Source organism: Cyanistes caeruleus, chromosome 4, assembly GCF_971803275.1.
Source record: "Cyanistes caeruleus chromosome 4, bCyaCae1.hap1.1, whole genome shotgun sequence".
Classification (NCBI taxonomy): domain Eukaryota; kingdom Metazoa; phylum Chordata; class Aves; order Passeriformes; family Paridae; genus Cyanistes; species Cyanistes caeruleus.
In genome coordinates, this window is record NC_141704.1 from 47,515,592 (window position 1) to 47,534,950 (window position 19,359).

The following is a 19,359-nucleotide window of genomic DNA, read 5'->3' on the forward strand; positions in this document are numbered from 1 at the left end:
CTACCTTCTCTGGTTTCCAGCACTGTTTCTTGTCACACATGAAAGTCTTCCTAAACCACATGACATTCTTAAACTTGACTGTCATTTTCATCAGCAACCTCAATGATGAGCGAGTACATATCCTAACAGTTTACAGTCTATCCAGACTAGTAGGGTTTCCAGGGAGAGGGATCTCAGCAGTCTGGAGAACTGACCTCATAGAAACCTTATGAAGTTCAGCAACAGCAAATACAAAATCCAGTGCTTAGTATGAAATAACACCAAGGCTAGATACCAACTGCTTGAAAACAACCTTGCAGCAAAACTTCAGAGGTCCAGGTGGATGGTAAGTTGAATTTGAGTCAGCAGTCTGCTCTTGCAGCAATGAAAACCAAACATGCACTGGTCTGTGTTAGCAATAGCACAGCCAGTAAGTAAAGGAGACTCACAAGACTAAACCTGAGCTCCAGAGTACAAGACAGACAGAACCATACTGAGGTAAGTCCAGTGGGGGGCCATGACTAGAGAGGAGCTGGAGCACATGACATACAAGAAGAAAATGAGGACATCATCTTAGTCCCATTTTAAGACAAGGCAGGGAACCACCTAATAGCTGTTTTCAACTACCTAACAGATAAAGCAAAGACAGAGCCAGACCCTTTTTGGGGATGTTCAGCAAACGGCCAAGCGACAGCCAACACCAGATGTAACAGGCAAAAATCTGATAACATATTAAAAAATGATTTCACAGCAAAAGTGATTAAACACTGGAACACATGGCTGAGATTCTGTGGAATTCCTTTACCTGTAGTATTCAAAACATGACCAGGACAAGGCTCTGTGCAGCTGTCTCCAACTTAAAACTTTGACCTAGACGACTGGAGGTCCCTTCTAACCTAAATTATTCCATTAATTCTATTTGACAAATAGAAGACTTACATATAAAGAAGCTTTTTGACCAGTATCTCTCATTACAATGTACAATTACTCATGTTTAAAAATAATTACTGAAATTTTTGAAAAGAGTATAACACAAACACATACTTTCTGTATCTTTACTTTTTTATTAAATATTAATTCCTCAGCAAGCCTTTCTATGAAGTATCATTTTAAAGAGGCTAGTCAAACACTTTTCTGAGGTAGTTAAAATACTGTAGGAATACATTACACCTGATGCTGAAAAATGCAAGTGAAAGCCTACAGAACAGTCATCAGAAAAATCTGAAGTGATGTAGAGGCTAAGTTGAACAAAGGGAAAAAAGCACCCACTTGCTCCTCTGCTACAAGTAAAGGATGTGTTGATTCTTCACCGACAGAGGGGAGGCGTGCGCTGCCGACAGAAGGATGTCTGCTGGAAGGGTGTGATGAAGCATCTCCAAAAGACGGGTATCTGGGATAGCCATTGGGTAAACTTTGTGCATTGAACCCAGGAGCTGATTCAATTAGAAAATAACCAAAACCATATTAAAATTGAACATTTTACTGTATATGAATAAGATACTTTAGATATAAAGTCTAATTTTCAAAAGTGAAAGTAAAATATGTAAAACAATACTAAATATTCACAAAGCTCAAATTTGCTTGCAGGAAGGAAATGGAAAACAGAACAGCATCCCAGTATATACTAGAACACATTTCTGAAGCAACCACTGAAAGCTAGGTGTATTACACACCCAGTGAACTCCCTCCAACTTCTCTTTCCCCCATTAACATCTCGCTCTCTCCCTGACAAACAGAGACTCCTTACATAAGCTTCCATTTCTCTGAAATCATCAATAAACTGGAATTCCTAGTTTCAAATACCAAGTCATCTGCCTGAGATTTCAAAAATACCATAAAATCTTAGGTAAATACTTCACTCACCCATTCATCTACTCAGAGTAAAAGAAACATATTCCAAACCAACTGCACGTGTGATTTAAACAGTATTATTTTCCCCTAATAAAAAGTTTGAAACATTGCCCTAAACTAACATTTCTCCAAAATGCTACAGGTAAAGCATGGTAATACATCATAATGAAATTCAATAAGCATATTTGTAAGTCTTCTTATGCAACAACTAAGTTCCCAAAACTTTTTTCTTGAAGATAATCCTCAGCAATTACCTCAAGAGAATGCACTACTGGTAATTAGCCTCTTAGCTTTAAATTAGCTTTCCTTTTAATTACTTAAAGATTAAATTCATATCAAATGCCGTTTTCAGCTAAGTACCACATTACATTCAGGTATGTCATCTGACAGTAGAACCATCCTTACTGGTAGGTGTTCGAGGGGTTCTTGGTACTTCCAAATCAGTTTGATGATTATTCCTTTCTACTACTGGTTCTTCTACCACATTTATGCTATTATTCTGCATTATCTCTTGTAACATGTTAAACAGCTCTTCTGCCCGGGCACACTTAAAGGCAAAGATTCCTATAAACACACCAAAAAAAAAAAAAAAAAAAAAAAAAAAAAAAATCCTGTTACTCAGAAACATGCCTTACAATATATATAACTTTAAAGAAATAGAACTGGAATCCACATAATGAATACCTGTTAAAGAAGCAAAAGTTTTATTGCACCAAAACACACAAAATTACTGTGACAACCTTTGAAGTGGTTGTCTAATAGAAGAATAAGGTTCCCATGCACCAGAAGTTAAATTAGAACAGAAAACTGATTCAGCTAGGAGCAAAACTAGGTTTTGAGTGCTAAATGAGGGGGAAAAACCCAATAATTTTCTTTTTTCTTTTTTTTAAAGCTGATAAAAAGGATACCTGTTAAATAAATATATACTTAAAAAACATTAAATGAAACTACAGCAGTGTGACAGAGTTGTATTTCCTAAATCATATTTCTATTAAACTACTATAAAAATAAGATACCTGCACAACAGAAAAGGATTTAAACACTGGGTAAAAGTTTAGTTTCTTTTAAGAAAACTAAAATGAAAAGCTAGTAAGACAAACTGTGTGGAACAGACAGTAACAAACTAATTGATTTAGGCTAAAGGATAGACACAGAACACAAAGTTAGCAGCAATACCATGTATTTTGTGTGTGTATTGTGCCACTTTGCCTTTGAACAGCAGGGAGTGTCCCAACTTACCCTCACCAGCAAAGTCGCAGCTTTGGATTATTCTTCCATTGAAAGCATGAAGTTAAAGTTGACACGCTTGTTAAACGTGGGTGAAGGTGCTCAATTTTTAAACTGAGTACTACAATCTTAAAACACTCTTTACTGAAAACTACCTACCTATATAACCACTCTGTAAGTGCAGTTATGTGAATACACTGGCAATTACTATCATCATATATTCATTTAGGGATGCAGAGCTGTGATAGATCAGAACCACCAGAAATGCTTCACATGGCAGAAGTTCACACTACCCCAGCTGGGAATACCCCAAATGGGCTATGAGGAACAATGCTTAGCTACTAATAAGTAGCTGCTGCTCAGAACACTACAACTATACACTACAACTAGCAACACTACAGCTATAGAGATTCTACTATTACATGTCCCTGGCCCTTAATCCAGCCATGTTTAATATTTTGTATATTTCTGAATACTTAGGCTGGATATTTAAATCTTAATGGACAAAAAAAATTTTAAAAAAACTCTCAGCATGTTTCTGAGAAATTCAGCTGCCTTTAAATATATTCATATTAAATACAATGTGATCTGTCACACAACATGGTGACATACCAACTTTTCCAATTTATATCCTGAATTATCTGTTAGATGTGCCCCTAAGACATGTCTGCAAGGTTTTTAATTCCTAGTACAAACTCAGTGCTTCACCATCATTGCTTCTCGCAACTTATCAACAGAAATAACTTGATATTAAAGGAAAAACAGAAAGAAAAATATTGACTAATGTAAGAAGTTTCTAGGCAGTACTCAGGGAATTCTCAAATGAAAAACTTCTTGGTCATCCCATGAAGTAAAGATGAAGTTTTGCAACTGTGCCCACAAAACCCACTGTAGGTCACAGAAACAATGTTTCATTGCAAAAGGGCAGTAGAGAACATTTTCTGACAGATTTCTTTGACCTCAATATTTACAGTATTTTAATATTACATAAGGAAGGCAAGAAGCAAAAGAGGGAGGAAAGGGCTGCTGCTTACACAGCCTGCTTAATCTTGTTTGTAAAAAACAAAAAAGAAAAATTAGAAGGAAAGCAGAGATGTTGATTAGACTTGGTGTAAGATTTTGCAGACTTGCTAATAGACTGTAGAGAACTACCTTCGAATTAGTATTTTGAATTAAGTAATATTAAGTAATAATCTGTTTTCAATGTTCAGAAGCAGTAAATTAAATCTGCAAAACCCATTAAAGTGATTATCTTCAAAACTTTAAAAAAAAAGTTTATTACTTTAAGAATTATGAAAATTTAGTTTAGTATGGAGTATACTTCAATGTTTGAAAATATCTCCATTTCTCATTAGGAGATGAGCTGAGTGTGCCTTTTAGACTCCCATTAAAAAAAAACTTGTCTTCCTTTACCTCTGCTTGGACAATGAATATTGACTAGGTTTATTTATGATCCAGTTCTGACTTTTTAACAGTGAAATTAAAAAACAAAACCTGCAATTTCTCAATGACTAAAATTATTGATAATAGCACTGGTAAATGACAAAAAATCCTAAAGAATGCTGGAACTTAATTTCAAAATATGAATGCATATGATTTCCAACCGCACACAGCTGTTTCACAGTAGGAGGATGCAAAATGAGGCTGAGAGCTCAACAGAAACAGCTGTTTCCTTGGGGACTGCTGCAGGGAAGAGAGAAACACCTGAATGTTCTCAGAGGAAGCCAACCTTGGCCCAGGCAGGCATGGTCTGGGGTACTGGAAAGGTAACCATCTTTCCAATGAAAGCCACTCAAAAAATAACTGAGCATAGCTGAAGTATATACACCTCATACAAAAATGTCAAAATTTGAGAATTATGTCATTGATATTATTGAAAGTGATATTTGCTTTAGGAAGAGAATGAAACACAGGTGTGTTACTCAAGACAATAATAAGGTGGGGACAACCTGTTCATATCAGTGCTCCAGGCTTTTAAAATCTTAAAAACAGAGAATTGTTTGAATTCTAAGGAGATTCCTCCACAGTTTCAGATTCTACTGCCTCCCCCTGGAAGTCAAGTCAGCTTCTGAGGCAGGACAATTTCTTTGTCAAAACCACCTCCTTAGATGACCAAAAGAATACTCACATAGAAGCTTGAAGTCCTCCAGACCTATAAATGCCAAAACCTATATGCAACTCAAATCCTCATTCTTCCAGAAGACCATTCCTCATAAAGTAATTTTTTTCCAGAAACCACATTCACTTACAGCACTATAGCCTTCATAACTCTTGCCAAAGGACTGGCAAATATCTTCCAACATCAAATAAACTTCCAAAAATGTTTATATGCAACATTTCCACATACCTTGTCCAGTTTGACACCTTCGACCGCTTTCAAAAGAGAAAAGATTTGAATCATAGCCATAGCGACGGAGACAGAGGTAGTGCCATTTTACAGAGTCCCTTTTACGGGTGTACAAAATTAATTCTGTATCTGTAAGTTCCATTATGCCAGAACCCAGTTCATTACCATCATCATCCACATTAATAACCTATAAAAAAGAAATTAAAAGCGTTAGGTAATTACTCTTTTGAGAAACAACACCACTTTTAATAATCTTAATGCCTGACTGGTAAACTCCTTCTGTATTAGTTACAATGCTTGTAGTGAACATTTAAAAAACAAAAAAAAAACCTCAGCAAACTAGTTTCTGTGCTACCCTAACCCAGAATTTTAAAAAATCATATAATACTTATTTAGAAACAATACAAATGAGGCTGCCTAACATTACTGTAAAATCTGATGAGAAATTTAAAGCAGAAGAGATTTGGAAGTTAAATATTTTTTTTAAACTGGCTTTATGTACATATTCTAGTATTCCCACATGGATATGGCATACCTCAGATAATGGAATCTTTCAGAGCCCCATTTCTAAAAAAAAAAAAATATTTGCTTTGTCATATAACCCCACTTACAGTTGGGAAAAGGAATGAAAAAGGGTAAGTGGCTCCAAGATGTGAAGATTGGCTCCTTCGCATACATGTATAGCCCTGCACTGTGCTGAATCACCCAACAGTTTTAGATATTTTGCTGCCTTTTAAAAGTCAACAAATAATTCAGATACCTTATAGTTATCTTGTGTGAAAAGATGCATATAAAGCTAAACTCTTGTCCTTTCTGCTTTTAAGCTAGTTTTGAGGTCATCCTTTATAGAATTTGGACGGTATATATTTCCCCTCTATTTTACCTTACAATGCTGCTTTTAGTGCAGTTCTTTCTTCATCAATAAAAAAGCTACCAAAAAAATTTCCCCACAGAATTAATGTTACTCCCTAAAATTACTCCCTAGAAATACATTTTCAACTTGAAATCTAGTCAATTGAAAATAATTAAGAATTGCTTCATCTGCCTGTGAGGCTTATGCCCATTTTCCTCATTTTGTAGATTACATTCATTCATCTCTCCCTCCCCCACCTCCCCAGCCCCGCTGCTAAACAAACAATAGAGAAATCTACAAGGAGAAAAATAGGAACTAGTTACACAAAGTGATGCATAAAGAGCAGGAAAACAGAAAAATATTTTATTCTTCAGATTTCTTAACTGATAATATTAAACATTTCAATAAATTCCCATGGCTTTAAAGCTCACTTCATTGTTGCCCTCAGGCAGCACGTGAATCAATTTTCATTATGGAAGCATTACATTCCTTAGTCAACTCACAGGGACAGTTTGGAGCACAGAAGCAAATCTGACTTATGTGACCTATGCAAAGGTATGTTGACTTACAGTCACTGAATTCAGCTGCTTCATGCTTAGCACGTCAAGCACATGAACAAGTGTTCGCAAGTTTATAAATTCCAGAGATATATGAGACATAAGGGCACTTAGAAATAAGATTTCTCCACATAAAGGACAAAACTTTTCAAAATGCATAATCAATAGCGATCTTCAAGTAAAATCAGCAGTCTTGAAATTTTCTATTCATGACCCCACATTCAGGTTCTTAATCACACTTCCCCAAAAGCTATTTATTCCTTTATGCTAAGGACTCCTTTCCTAACGTAACCTTCCATAGGCAACAATATTTACTTGGGCTCTACCAACTGAAATGGAGGTGGATGAAAATCACAAGACTTCTTCCCTTTCCTAAAGATCAAAACTCTCCTAAAATGCCTACCCTGTCTACAGAATTCCTGTCACCGCTGATAAGAGAGTGTTTCTCAAAGGTGCAAGAGAAAACTGTAGCTACAGGCACCTGCAACTCTGCAATGTTTCAGCTGTGTAGAAATTTACATTCCATTTTCATTACTTATTTTTTTAATCACAGACCTAATCTGTAAGAAAAAAAACCAAAATAGTTCACAGCACATCACACCAGCTGCATACCTTAAACTTGTTTCGTTGGTTATCTGGGACAGTTTCTTTATCTGGACAGCTACAACAGCTACCCATGACTTCTTTAGAAGACCATCTGATCTCTAAAGGGGAAAAAAAACGCAACCAACAAAATGATCATTTAGTCGAAGTAAAAATGAAGTAACATCAACAAACAACTCAATGCAAATTACTCTGACATACAATTCTCCATGATGAATCTTCCAGTCACATGTAATAAAAAAATCAACGTAGATACTACAAATATGATAGTTAATTTAGATTTGATAGTATGAAGTGGCAACACTGAGCTGGAAAAGTCTGAAAATAACTGAACAATAACTGAATTTGAGGTTACTACCAAACAGACTCATTTGATTTGTCACCTTAATTCCCATGGTAGCAGCTTGGGGGAAAACAAAACCCAACCACTTATAGCGTGAGATTTTCACCTCCTAAACCAGGCTTTTACACAAGGCTGCTATCTGGATTCCAGTTCCATCTAAATGAGCACTCCCTGACTCCGGAGCACCGCGCTAGAGATGCTCCTAGAAGCCCTGGGCTGTAGCAGGTTACCAGGCACAGGCAACACAAAGAGCCCATATGGCAATCCTGAAAGGCTGCCCTGGCTTTGGCAGCTCCAGGGTGGAGGCGTTCCAGGACTGCAGGCAGCCCTGTGCTGGCAGCCACGCAGTGAGGCTCTGTGCTTCCAATTCTGTATACTTCCCATATTGCAGTGTATATCAAACTATGTAATCAGAGATAAGGGAAAGGAAAAAACCCACATTCAACACAAATATTTTAAAACTTGGGTATTTTTTTATTTCTATTAAGTTCCATTTGGATTAAATTGTGTTACACATTTGTTTTAAAATCGTTAAATACTCAAGTAACACTGAACAGCATGGCTAAAGTAATGAAACAAAAAATAAACACCTTGATATTTTTGGTATTTTCATTTAAAGATTTCTGTGTGTATGGAAGAACTTTCACAAAGCAGTATGATAAAATGTTAACAGAATGAAGTCAAGCAACTTGCTGTTTGACCCTCTATCACCATGAAAAAGGGGTTAAGTCTCATATTTCTTAAATACAAGAAAGTCTGACAAAAGAAAACTTAACCTATTTACATCATATTTATACTAGATCAGAAGTAAAATTTCCAGTACACAAATGAAAAATGGGGCAAAATCCTGGAAGAGAGCTATTAAGTCAACAAGAGATACAACATTAGAAATCAAGAAGAAAGGAGATTGAATGGCTTGATAAGTTTTCCTTACTAGAGGGTAAAAAATCCCATGTCATCTCAAGAAAACCATTACTTGGTTTCTAGATAGGCATTTGTATCAGCATGCAGCAGTAGTATCCATGTAGCACTTCAGTCTGCTAAGGGATAAGGTGCAAAGAATACAATGAAAAGCAGCTAACTCTTCCACTTTTCTTGATAAGAAAAGCCACTCAAAAGATATACTCCTACTCTAGAGATTGTATCAATCAGCCACCAAGAATCCCCTGCAGAGGTAACAACACTGCTCCAATTAATCCAGTCATAGAGGCAAAACACCAGACACCTAACCAAAATCATAGATTCTTTAATGCCATTTCTGACCATAACATAAAAACATGCATTATATTGACAAAGGTTTTTTCCCCAACTCAAAACAAAACTGGGGGTTATTTGTTTGCTTCTACTGCTGCAGAGAGAATCTATGCTACACACAATTTATTTTTTTTTTCATTGTAAAGTTTTGAAATTTTTATAGTAGCAGTAGTCATAGTACTAGTAGTTGTTCCTCTTCTATTTGGAAAGGGAGATACAGGTAATAACACCTGTTCCTGGTTTCCTGCTCTGGCACCCCTCAGTGCATCACCACAGTAATGTTCAGATGTTGTTCTGGTCAGGCTACTGCCACTGTGCTATTTAGCCTGAGAATCCCCTGCTGTGAAGAGCAACAGGTGACAACAGCCTCAATGCAGATTAACAGTGAATGCTCTGGTCCATACAACACAGTTGCATATGCCTCTAGCAGCCTTCAGGCACAAATGCATGCACTTAAGGCCCAGACTTATGTTTTGCAGTGCAAACAGAACTACTTAGTTGCATGCTGTTAGTATCAGACTTTCTATGCATTCAGCATGAAATAACTGATCAAGTCTGTTGAAGACACTGCCTGCTTCTTTAATAAAACTTATTAAAAAACCCAGAATTTATAATGCAAAGCACTTTGGAGAAAAAAAAAAAAATCACTGGAGTTGCAAGAAGAAACCTGTAGTATATGAAGGTATTTGAAGGACAGACTCTGTACAACAGGAACAACAAAGAAACTGTATGTAATCAAGAATCATACAAGCTTTTTATTTTGTCTCATGTATGTTCTAAGATTGATATTTCAGAAAACCAAGAACTGAAATGCTGCTTCAAAAGGAGATGTGAACCTAGGTTAAGAGGAAGAAATTGAACAGGTAGGGAGCTGGCAGAATTAAAAATCACTCACCTAGATTTGGCCATTAATACTCCCAGCCTCTGCTGCAGCATCAGGACTTCTGTCATACTCAAAGTGTCATGCTGTCTTGTCACAGAACTAATCATTGGACCTAGAACTAGAAGGGTACATAAAAATGTCAGGTTTTTTTCTTGTTTTTAAGACGCCAGTTAGTAAATTAACAAAAATACATGCTTTTGTTTATAATTATTTTGTGACTATTATGTCAAGCAAGGTCTTCATGATGTTTTAGATGACTGGTGTCTGAGTTGCCCTGGCATTCCAAAGCCTTGAAAGAAAACCCAACATTCGTTTCTGCAGTGTAGCCTGTCACACTGGGACTCCATTCATTCTCCACTCACTGCATACCCAATTCAGTGTGGAAATGACAGATGTGAAGCTCCCATTATCCTCAGTGCATACCAACCCAACCCAACTCAAACCACAGTGGACAAACAGAAGAACACGTACAAATCACTCTATTTAACTCCCTCTTGCTTATCCTACTGAACATACACAAATGCTGACCTGTATGGCTAACACATCACCCTCTTTCTCTGCTTCCCTCATGATTCTTGCTCCATGACATCAATCATAAATTGCTTGCTTTTACTTCCCCACCTCCTGGATTATTCTCACACTAGCTATCCTCTCATATTTAATACTAAAAGCTAATTGCTGTTCCCATCACACTAACAGCTGGCAGTCTCTGTTCACTGTTTGTAAAACTGCCGAACAAGCCGTTGATGTTTCCTTTGATGCTGTTTATTAAACTCAATAAAAGTGCTAATTTCTCAGAATAATACTTTATTATTAGCCTTCCTTATCAGTCTTTCAGAATGTCTATGCAAACTTCTTTGAGACCACTGCAGCTTTGCTTATAAATTTTTTGCTGCAATTCTTTGTATTCATCAGCTGTCCCCTGTGTTGCCCCTGGATTAAAATCATCTTGGCAAACCAAAGCACTCTGCATTTTTTACATAATATCACATGTAATGTAGTCCCAATTTCATCCCAGGTCCTAGGCATGACTATACCAGTTGCAGAACCCTCTTACTTGTGAGGGGATTGAGCAAAAGATTACCAGAAATTCAACACCAGCAAATGCAAAAATAACACTCTTAGCAAAGGAGCTCTATCTGTTAGGAAAGATCAGTCACACAGTCATGCAGTCCAATGGTAACTCTAGCTGGACAGCTATCTTAAAGCAAATGAAACATAACTGTTTGGAAAGACTTAAAAGTGCCAAACCAAAAATACAATTCTATTGTATGAATCCATAGTGCAGTACATCCACAGATGTAGTAATGTATGCCATCAGGCCTCTGCTTTTACTCTGCCAAAAAAAGACAGAGTAAAAGCAGAAATACGCTTCTTAGATGGCTCAGCCTGAAAAAAGAGAGCACACATAGCAGAAAATATGGGTACAAAATTACAGGTGACAAAGAGAAGATAAATAAAGCACAATTATTTTCAAAATGCAACGATTAGGAAACAGCAATTGACATGATTAAAGGAGGGTTCAAACACACAAAAATTCATTTTTGCACATAGTCTGTAGCTAAACTTTGTGATCTGCAATGTCTTGTGGGAGTGAGTTCCAAAATTTTAAAGATTCAGAAAGTAATTGGACAAATGCAAGCTCCATGAAGAACTTTTAAACTCAAAGCTGTTGTATCTGGCTCTAAAAGTCTCTAAGGTGCAGATACTTAGAAGGGTCTTAAGGAATGATCATTAAATGTTCCTTCTTATTGTTCCCTTCCCTACATATTTACTACTGGCTATCAATTTACTATTTACTGTCAGAAACAAGATACTGGACAAACTGATACTTGAAGTGTGACCCAATATAGCCATTCCAATTAGCATATATGGATTACATCAACTCAGCATAAATTTGTGAGCGCTCTGCCATAAGACATTAAAGAAAGGAAATAACTTACAACTTAACTTGAAACTAAACCCTAGATTTCACAAAGGTACTTTTCAAAAAGTGAATTTATTGAACTGCTTGACAGAGATGTATACAGTTTTTTGCATACAGTTGTGTACCTGTCCTTCTGCAAGCTCAAGCTTTGGTTATAGGATGGCCCCATCCAATCTAGCTGGTATGATTAAACTGTGATTTTGGTCAGGTTAGATTTCTGATGGCTTGGCATACCAAACCAGCTAGCAGAGAGTCTAGGAAGTGCCAGAGCCAACTGGGGACAGAATCAGAGCCTTAGTCACATCTACCCAGTTTTCAGAAAAATTAGCCACTTCACTAACTACTGAGATTGAAGTTTATCATATTCCCTGCTAAAATTTTCAGAACAGGAGAATGGAAAGAAGGAGCAGAAAACCTGATCCACCCACTCTGGTGAAATCTTAGGAGATAATCATGAGAAAAATAATTAAAATTAAAATGTTCATAGGCAAGCTGTCCTAATGCAGTTATGTTTGCATTGGTCTTTACCTTGGTATTTTTCTAGCACAGTTTTAAACCTTTTACATGGTTAGGTTACCTAAAGCAGACTAGCCTATTTCAGTTACCTAAGAATGATTATTAAACAATCTAAACAGAGTTTTATAATTAAAGAAAACACACAGACTCGCAGCACCTAACTTCTTTTAAATGCAAAGCATTAACAAAATTCTCCAAACAGTTGCTTGCAATTGCAAATTGCCTATTTACATTTCGGGACTTTCCTAAATTTTCCCAAATTGCAAAATATTTACCGAAACTTAAACACACAAGAAGAAGTAGACATTTCCACAGTCACAACCCTAAGTTATGTCTACAATGTCAAATTTAGTAGCTATAATTTCCCATTCACAAAGCATCAGTGGTGGATGGGTGCAGTCATGCAAGGAGGGGGAAAGGGATGGAGAGTATTTTCTGTTTCTCCTCAGCACATTCATTACTGCATTGCAAGGTAAAAATCCCAGGCGATACAAACCAGGACCAGCACTCATCTAACCTGCTGTAACTTCACTAAGATGCATATTTGGCTTTGTGAAGTAAAAACAGACTAAGCAGGGCCAACAAGTTATGCTAATCTCTCACAAGTCGAGGAACACAAGGCATCAGTGTAAACAAGAGTAGATATTTTAAAAAGAACAACACAGTCAAAAGTTTGTAGGTACTCTAACATTTGCAATTCTGCAGCCTCCCCAGGCTGGGACTGATCCCAACAAGGCGTGCAGTCCCCTTGCGCAAAAAGGCCATGTAGAATGCTGCTATCATAGTCCTCATTTGCTCATAGTGACCCCATTAAAGTCAGCTCATGGCTGCAAAGCTGATCTAAAAGCTGGCTTTAACTTAGTTCTGTGTGCTCTGGTTGCAGAATCAAACATCAGGTGATATATTCGCTTTATAATTACCAAAAGGAAAAAAAAAAATAAAAATCTGTACATCAGCAAAAACTGACTTGAATGTTTGGAGACACAACAGACAAAAGAGGTGCCAAAGCTAGAATGTTCTCCCATGGAAACACAGGGTTTAATGGCATATGAGTGCTCAGAAGAACAGGGAGAACCCATGAGAAATAATACAGCAAAAGAAGCACAAAATGTTCTCCTTGCCTGCCTACGCCTGCCACCATCATTCAAACCTACTCATCTTCTTTCAGGTGTTCTGGAAGGCTCTTGCCTTGCACAGTCTGACAAACAACAACGTAACAACAATTCACACCCAAGAAGCAAATGCGTTTTGGGAAGAAGGCGTTTTAATAGTAAAGCAAACTGAACTAAGGTCAGATATAGTCCTTGCCCTTCATCCACCTGGCAACAATTACTAAGAAAATTAATATTAAAGGTGCCTCAGTACCTGAGAAGGATGAAAAAAGAGTACTAACAAACCATAACAGAGTTAAAAACTACAATGAAGGAGATCCAAGAAAAAACTAAACATGCTGAGAAAGAGTTTGGTGCCGCTGGCTGCAATTAGGGAAAACAAAGTATGAAGGGTTGAGGTGAAGTTGCAGAATCTAGTTTATAACTTTGCTTATGCTAACAGGTGAAGTTTTCCCTCAATATTTTTATTAAATGAGCATGTTGTCAGACTTATGATTAAAACACAGCAATAAATGTATGCTCCTTTTCTCTCTTTAGCCCTTTCCAAAGGAAAAAAACAAAAACAAAACAACAAAACTGACAGAACCCAAGCTAAACTGTAAAAGCTTTCTGTCTCCAATGAAAACAACATTATTGCAACCACACACCAGCTCAAGCAGACCAGCTTGCCATTTCAGTGCAGTGCCCTCAGAGCCCTCTTTGAACACGCCTTGAGGAGGCTGATGCAGGATCACACCAGAACTCACCCTCTCAGCAGCATTCCTTTGCCGGCACCTTCTGCTGCTGCCAACTGCCTGCTCCACAAACTCACAGGAGACTTTCTTTTTTTTCCTTACTCCTGCTTTAACACTCACATCACCTCATAGCTTGACTTGTTTTGCTATATATGTTTCCACATACTTGGATTCAAAATGAACAGCAACTTTTTTTTCATATTTAAAAGTGCTATATAAAAACACCCAATATAATTTAGTAAAACTAAAATGAAATAAAATGAAACATAAGGAAAAGCAAACTTGGAGCCTTGTTGTTTGTTTAAATTCAGAACTAGCAACTGATCTTGAAAAGTCATTATGCAAAAATCTGAAACGGTATGCTACTATTAAATTAATTCTCTACAGTTCTCATTAAAAGTTATCATTTCAGCAAAATGCCCAAATTTAGGTGAGATAGTTAAACATTTGCAGGAACGCTGTTCAACAGTAATTCCTTAAAAAAACATGCTGGTTCTGACAGAAAAGCTCTTATATTCACCACAGTTACCACAGAAGTGAAGATTAAAGACCAGGTCAAATAGCTGAGCTAAGATGAGCACAGAGAGAACTGCAGCAGGCAGAGAAATGTTGTGCCAACACTAAATACTTTGTGGCGTTTAAGAACAATTTATGTTACACCAATCCTACACCTCTCCACTTTGCTCCAGCATGACATTCTAAGAACAGCATTCCCTTATCCTGAGGTGTGGTACCCCCATACTTTGGCCTGTCCCAAAGCAATATAAGGGGTAATCACACATCAGGTTGGTACAACTGTTCTATTCAACAATGCACACAGACACACATACACATAGAGCCATAAATGGAGTTTCAGATTTTCATCTCAGCACATTTTGAAAACTCTAGGTCTTTAATGAACACGAATCTTGAACAGGAGCACAAATCTGTTTGCTTCACCATCCCCATTAATCCCTCTGAGGATGTGGGACATTATTGCTTGTTCTACTCTTTAATCGCTCTCCAAAAAATGAGCCTCTTACTCTAAACTTCCAGAGAAACAAGACTTATGTTTTACTTGGTATCATTTTTAAAACAACTTACACACATACAAATATTTTTCAATTTCTTAGTAAAACAATTTCTCCAGATCCACACCACCATATTGTTTTCTGTGAATGTCTGCCAGATTAACTGCATCCTTTCAAAAGAAATAGCAGAACATCAAACTCCAAACAATGACATTAGGTTAAAAAAGCAAGCATTATAAATTATTTTACTCTTGGAAAATCTGAATCTCTTTTAAAACATTCTCTAGGGAACAGCATATACTGAAAGCATCATTTTTACATAACAATATACCAACAGAAATGGGACTGAAGTTTTAAGAGCTGTGCTATGGAAATGCTTTTTGGATACAGGATCAAGGAGTAAGGCAAAGAGATGGGAAAATATAGTGGAAGGCTACAATAATTAAGTAATGGGGCTGAGGAAGAAGAGAGAATCTAGCTTAATTCTTGAAAAGAAAGCCTGACTTCAAATTGTTTAAATAGTGAGTCAGTTCTCCAATACTGAACCACAAATGCCTCCTACAACTTGAGGCCTGCACTCTTGCCAAGTTTTCAAAGCCAGCAAAGTGCCAAATCTTGTAATTAGGTAAATGGCATTGAGTTTATATTTTGTAATATTTTAATCTTTGAAATATTGTTGGTTCAAACATTTCAGGGAGGGTTAAGTTCTGCTTTTATGTTTTTGACATGTTTACAAACACTTTTCTAATACATTAATAGAAACAACTCTGGAAAGTCTACAAGGTCTTTCTTACTGAAATGTTAAGCAGATTCAGCAAGAAGTTATCAAAAATGAGACCATACCACTGTGTATTTATTACAATAAATAAATAAATAGAATATGTATATAATTTCAGTACGTATTCTCAATATGTACCCTTCTTCATCTGTCCATTGTTGCACTATCAACAAGTTCTTAGGACTTGGATACAAGGAGTCTGGCCTTACCTTAACACAAGCTTTTATATATGGTTTTTATTTCTCAGAAAACTGACAACCGAATCCTCCCAAGATCTCATTAAAGCTATTAAAAAATAGCTTGCCTTCTTTATTTATAATTTTTCTGTTTTCCACACAGAACTCTTCCCATCTCTTTTGAAAGGCTCACTATTTTCTTAGTTCTGTTTACATATTTCCTCAGGTGCTTCTTGTACATTTTTTTCTTCCCACTTTAAGGAGACACTCTAATAATCGTTTAAACTTAGCTACCCCATGGCCCCAAATCGTTACATAAAAGGGAAAGTTTAACAACAGCTAGTTACACCTCTATGCAGATTGGTCACTGAAATAAAATCCAGTCTTAGGGTATCTTTTGTCACTACTGAACTGCATCTGCCAAAATTAGGTTTAAATTAAACTTATTTTCTTTGTATTCTAAGTGAAGAAGCACATAAAAACATTTAGTTAATGTGACTGATTTGCTAAATCATGGTAACTTGATTGCATAGATGTCTGTCTGTGCTTTGGGCTACACCAACTCATTAAAATTCTGATTATTAGGATGCAGACAGCAGATTTAAGTAAAACCCAATTATAATCGCATTTCTGCATCTAAGCAATTATTTTCTTCTTTTCATTGTTGAATCTCTCACAGTCAATTTTATGTAATTAAATAACTATGTCTTTGAGTACTCCTTTGTTACTGATTTAACACCCTTCCCCATTAGTCTAGTTGATCCATGCCCTAAAAATTATTTTCCTATTTGAGATAGAAGCTACTAAAAACTAGTTTGATCTACCTGTACAATGGAGAGCAAAGTTTCACTAAGCAAAACAACATTTATTCATAGTCCTCTATAATAAACACACCTAAAAGGTCCACTTCCTTACATTATACTTCCATGTTTTTAAAAAGCTCCATGTAAGTTCTTATAAAATGTGTCCTTCTTGATCACTGCTGAAGCACTACAGGAATATCTTTAGGAATAACTACTTTATTAGCCTAGTTCTCTCAATACAGAGCCCTACAAAGCTTTATTCTGTTGTGGATGATTTGCATCACATTTGACAACTGCTGTTCAATGTTCAGATCAGGCACCATTTTGTTCTAACAAAGAATAAACGTACCTTTTTATAGAATCCATATTGTCTGCTTTGTATAGCTGTCCTTTTACTATTTTAAAAAGCTGTAAAAGTAATATATTTGGGGAATATGTATCAACAGAAACGTAGATGTCAGTGTGTCCATGTGCATGTCAATATCTACACACCTGAACAAGGAGCAGGACAAAGATTAAAGCTTAGTCCGCCCTGATAAGGAAAAGCACCATTCCCACAGGAGTGCTCCCAGCAGCACAACAGCCTGATCAGAACACTCACCAGTGGAAGAGCCTGCAGCCTAACACAAGTTTGCATCTTAGAGTGTATATTGCTCCTTTTCCTGTTACCACATCCCCAAAACAGAGTACTGATACACATTTAAGACATATGAACTAAATGAAACAGAAAACTAACAGATGCCCCTCCTATGACTCATGGAAGTTGAAGATTAAGAAAAGCGTATCACAGCATCTCATGATGAGTAAAACACATAAAAGACCATGCAAAAATCATTTTGACATTACCAGTCAATAAAGATGCCAGAGATGTCATTAAGATTTTACAGCTTTTTTTCTTGTCCTGTGTTACTCACAAGGGATCCTGGCTAAACCACCTGGGCACAAGTCTGGCTGCATGGTGAACAAATGGACACAAGAGTGCAAGCAAATTAAATCTGACAGAGAATGCATCTCGGGTAATGTGAAGATCAGAGGAACAAAAATCCCCTTGCCCTACCATAGGATCTTGCAATAAATTTTGTTATGCCATTCTTCCTAAAAAGATAAAAACAAAACTAAATCTCTGATTTCTATGGTAAAATTACCATCATAGAACTACTGGTTTTATTACAAAGTTAGCCTGAGTAACCATTTGCTCTCTTTGACTTTTCAATGTAATGAATTGTAATATAAGAACGCGCATATGGCTTGCAAACCCAGTCACTATTTGGAATTCCTCGATTCCATCAGATGTGAACCTCATTATTTGCTACTATTTACACAATTAATTTTTTTTCCCCTAGGTCAGCTATTTGAGTTTCTATTACCAACTCTATTTCCTGGAAGAGCATGGCCTGGGATGACAGGTTTTGAGATGGAGGAAAAAGGAAGGAAAAAAAAATCAGGTTTTCTTCTTCTAAAATTTAACTCTTCCCAAGACAGTGCTGCAGCTTAATCTTCAGGCACTTTACTGTCCCATATATTTGGATTGAAAGACTGTTTGTACAGTGAAGGCGCCTATTTTGAAGAAATAACATTTCAAACAAAACAAAGCTTTCCTCACCTGAGAGAAAAAAAAAAATACATACACATTAGAATTGTATCTATATATGTTTTGTATATATATGTATACATTTCTATTTAAACAAGTCCTTCCATAAGATTCCTTCTGTTAACAAGTCTGAATAGGTATCATTTAGAAAATTTCTGTGGGAGGATTTTAGGATTAAACTGTCAACTTTGAGTGTCACATAACATTCAGAAGCACTGGTACATTCAATTACACAGAAAAATCATATTCACTTTTTTGTACAGAAATTATCTCCTACTGTCATAAGTGGCAGATATTTAAGGATAAAAACCAACCTTTTTGGACTTTCATTTTCATAACACATGCATGTTTTCTAATCAACAACTATGACGCCTGAATGTATGAACTACATGCTCTCACAAAGCAGTCATATGCAAGATTTGGATTCCTAAGTACCTATGAAGACTGAATAAGCAAGAGTGACACAACTCAGTTTTAAAAAAAAAAAACCCTCCCAAGTAAAAGGCTTAAAGAAGTGCCCTGAACTTTCCCGGTGAAGGCACAGTAGCCTTAAGTTTCAGCCTCAGACAAATCTCAAACACCTTCTCTTCTGCTTGGCCACAGGGAATTCCAAGCACTGCAGAGTGTCAAATATCACCTGAAACACTGTAGCCCTCAAAGCCTCCAAACAGATGTTTTGTTTCTCTATAACTGCATTTAGCGGTAAGCTCTACGTAGGAGCTCACACTGGCTATTATGTTACTGTATTATTTTGTGACTCAAGCTTTTGTGCTGTAAATTTCCTTAACTTCTAGATAATAAGAGGCTGATGTAGT

At 36.6% G+C, this 19,359-nt stretch overlaps 1 protein-coding gene across 7 annotated transcripts in view; it reads right to left on the reverse strand.

Moving 5' to 3' along the window:
- Positions 1–19,359, reverse strand: part of FRS2 (fibroblast growth factor receptor substrate 2) — a 50,377-nt gene that overhangs the window by 8,736 nt on the left and 22,282 nt on the right. For 6 of the 7 annotated variants that reach the window (XM_086884434.1, XM_086884435.1, XM_086884437.1 and 3 more), the window contains 5 exons: positions 9,910–10,015; positions 7,427–7,518; positions 5,405–5,591; positions 2,236–2,394; positions 1,249–1,412 (listed from right to left, as the gene is read on the reverse strand). In XM_086884434.1, the coding sequence (XP_086740560.1) occupies positions 1,249–1,412; positions 2,236–2,394; positions 5,405–5,591; positions 7,427–7,492 (576 nt within the window). In that variant the 5' untranslated portion in view covers positions 7,493–7,518; positions 9,910–10,015. Of the gene's footprint in view, positions 1–1,248; positions 1,413–2,235; positions 2,395–3,069; positions 3,102–5,404; positions 5,592–7,426; positions 7,519–9,909; positions 10,016–19,359 lie in introns of those variants that run through there. The other variant, XM_023931963.2, reaches the window with a different exon arrangement.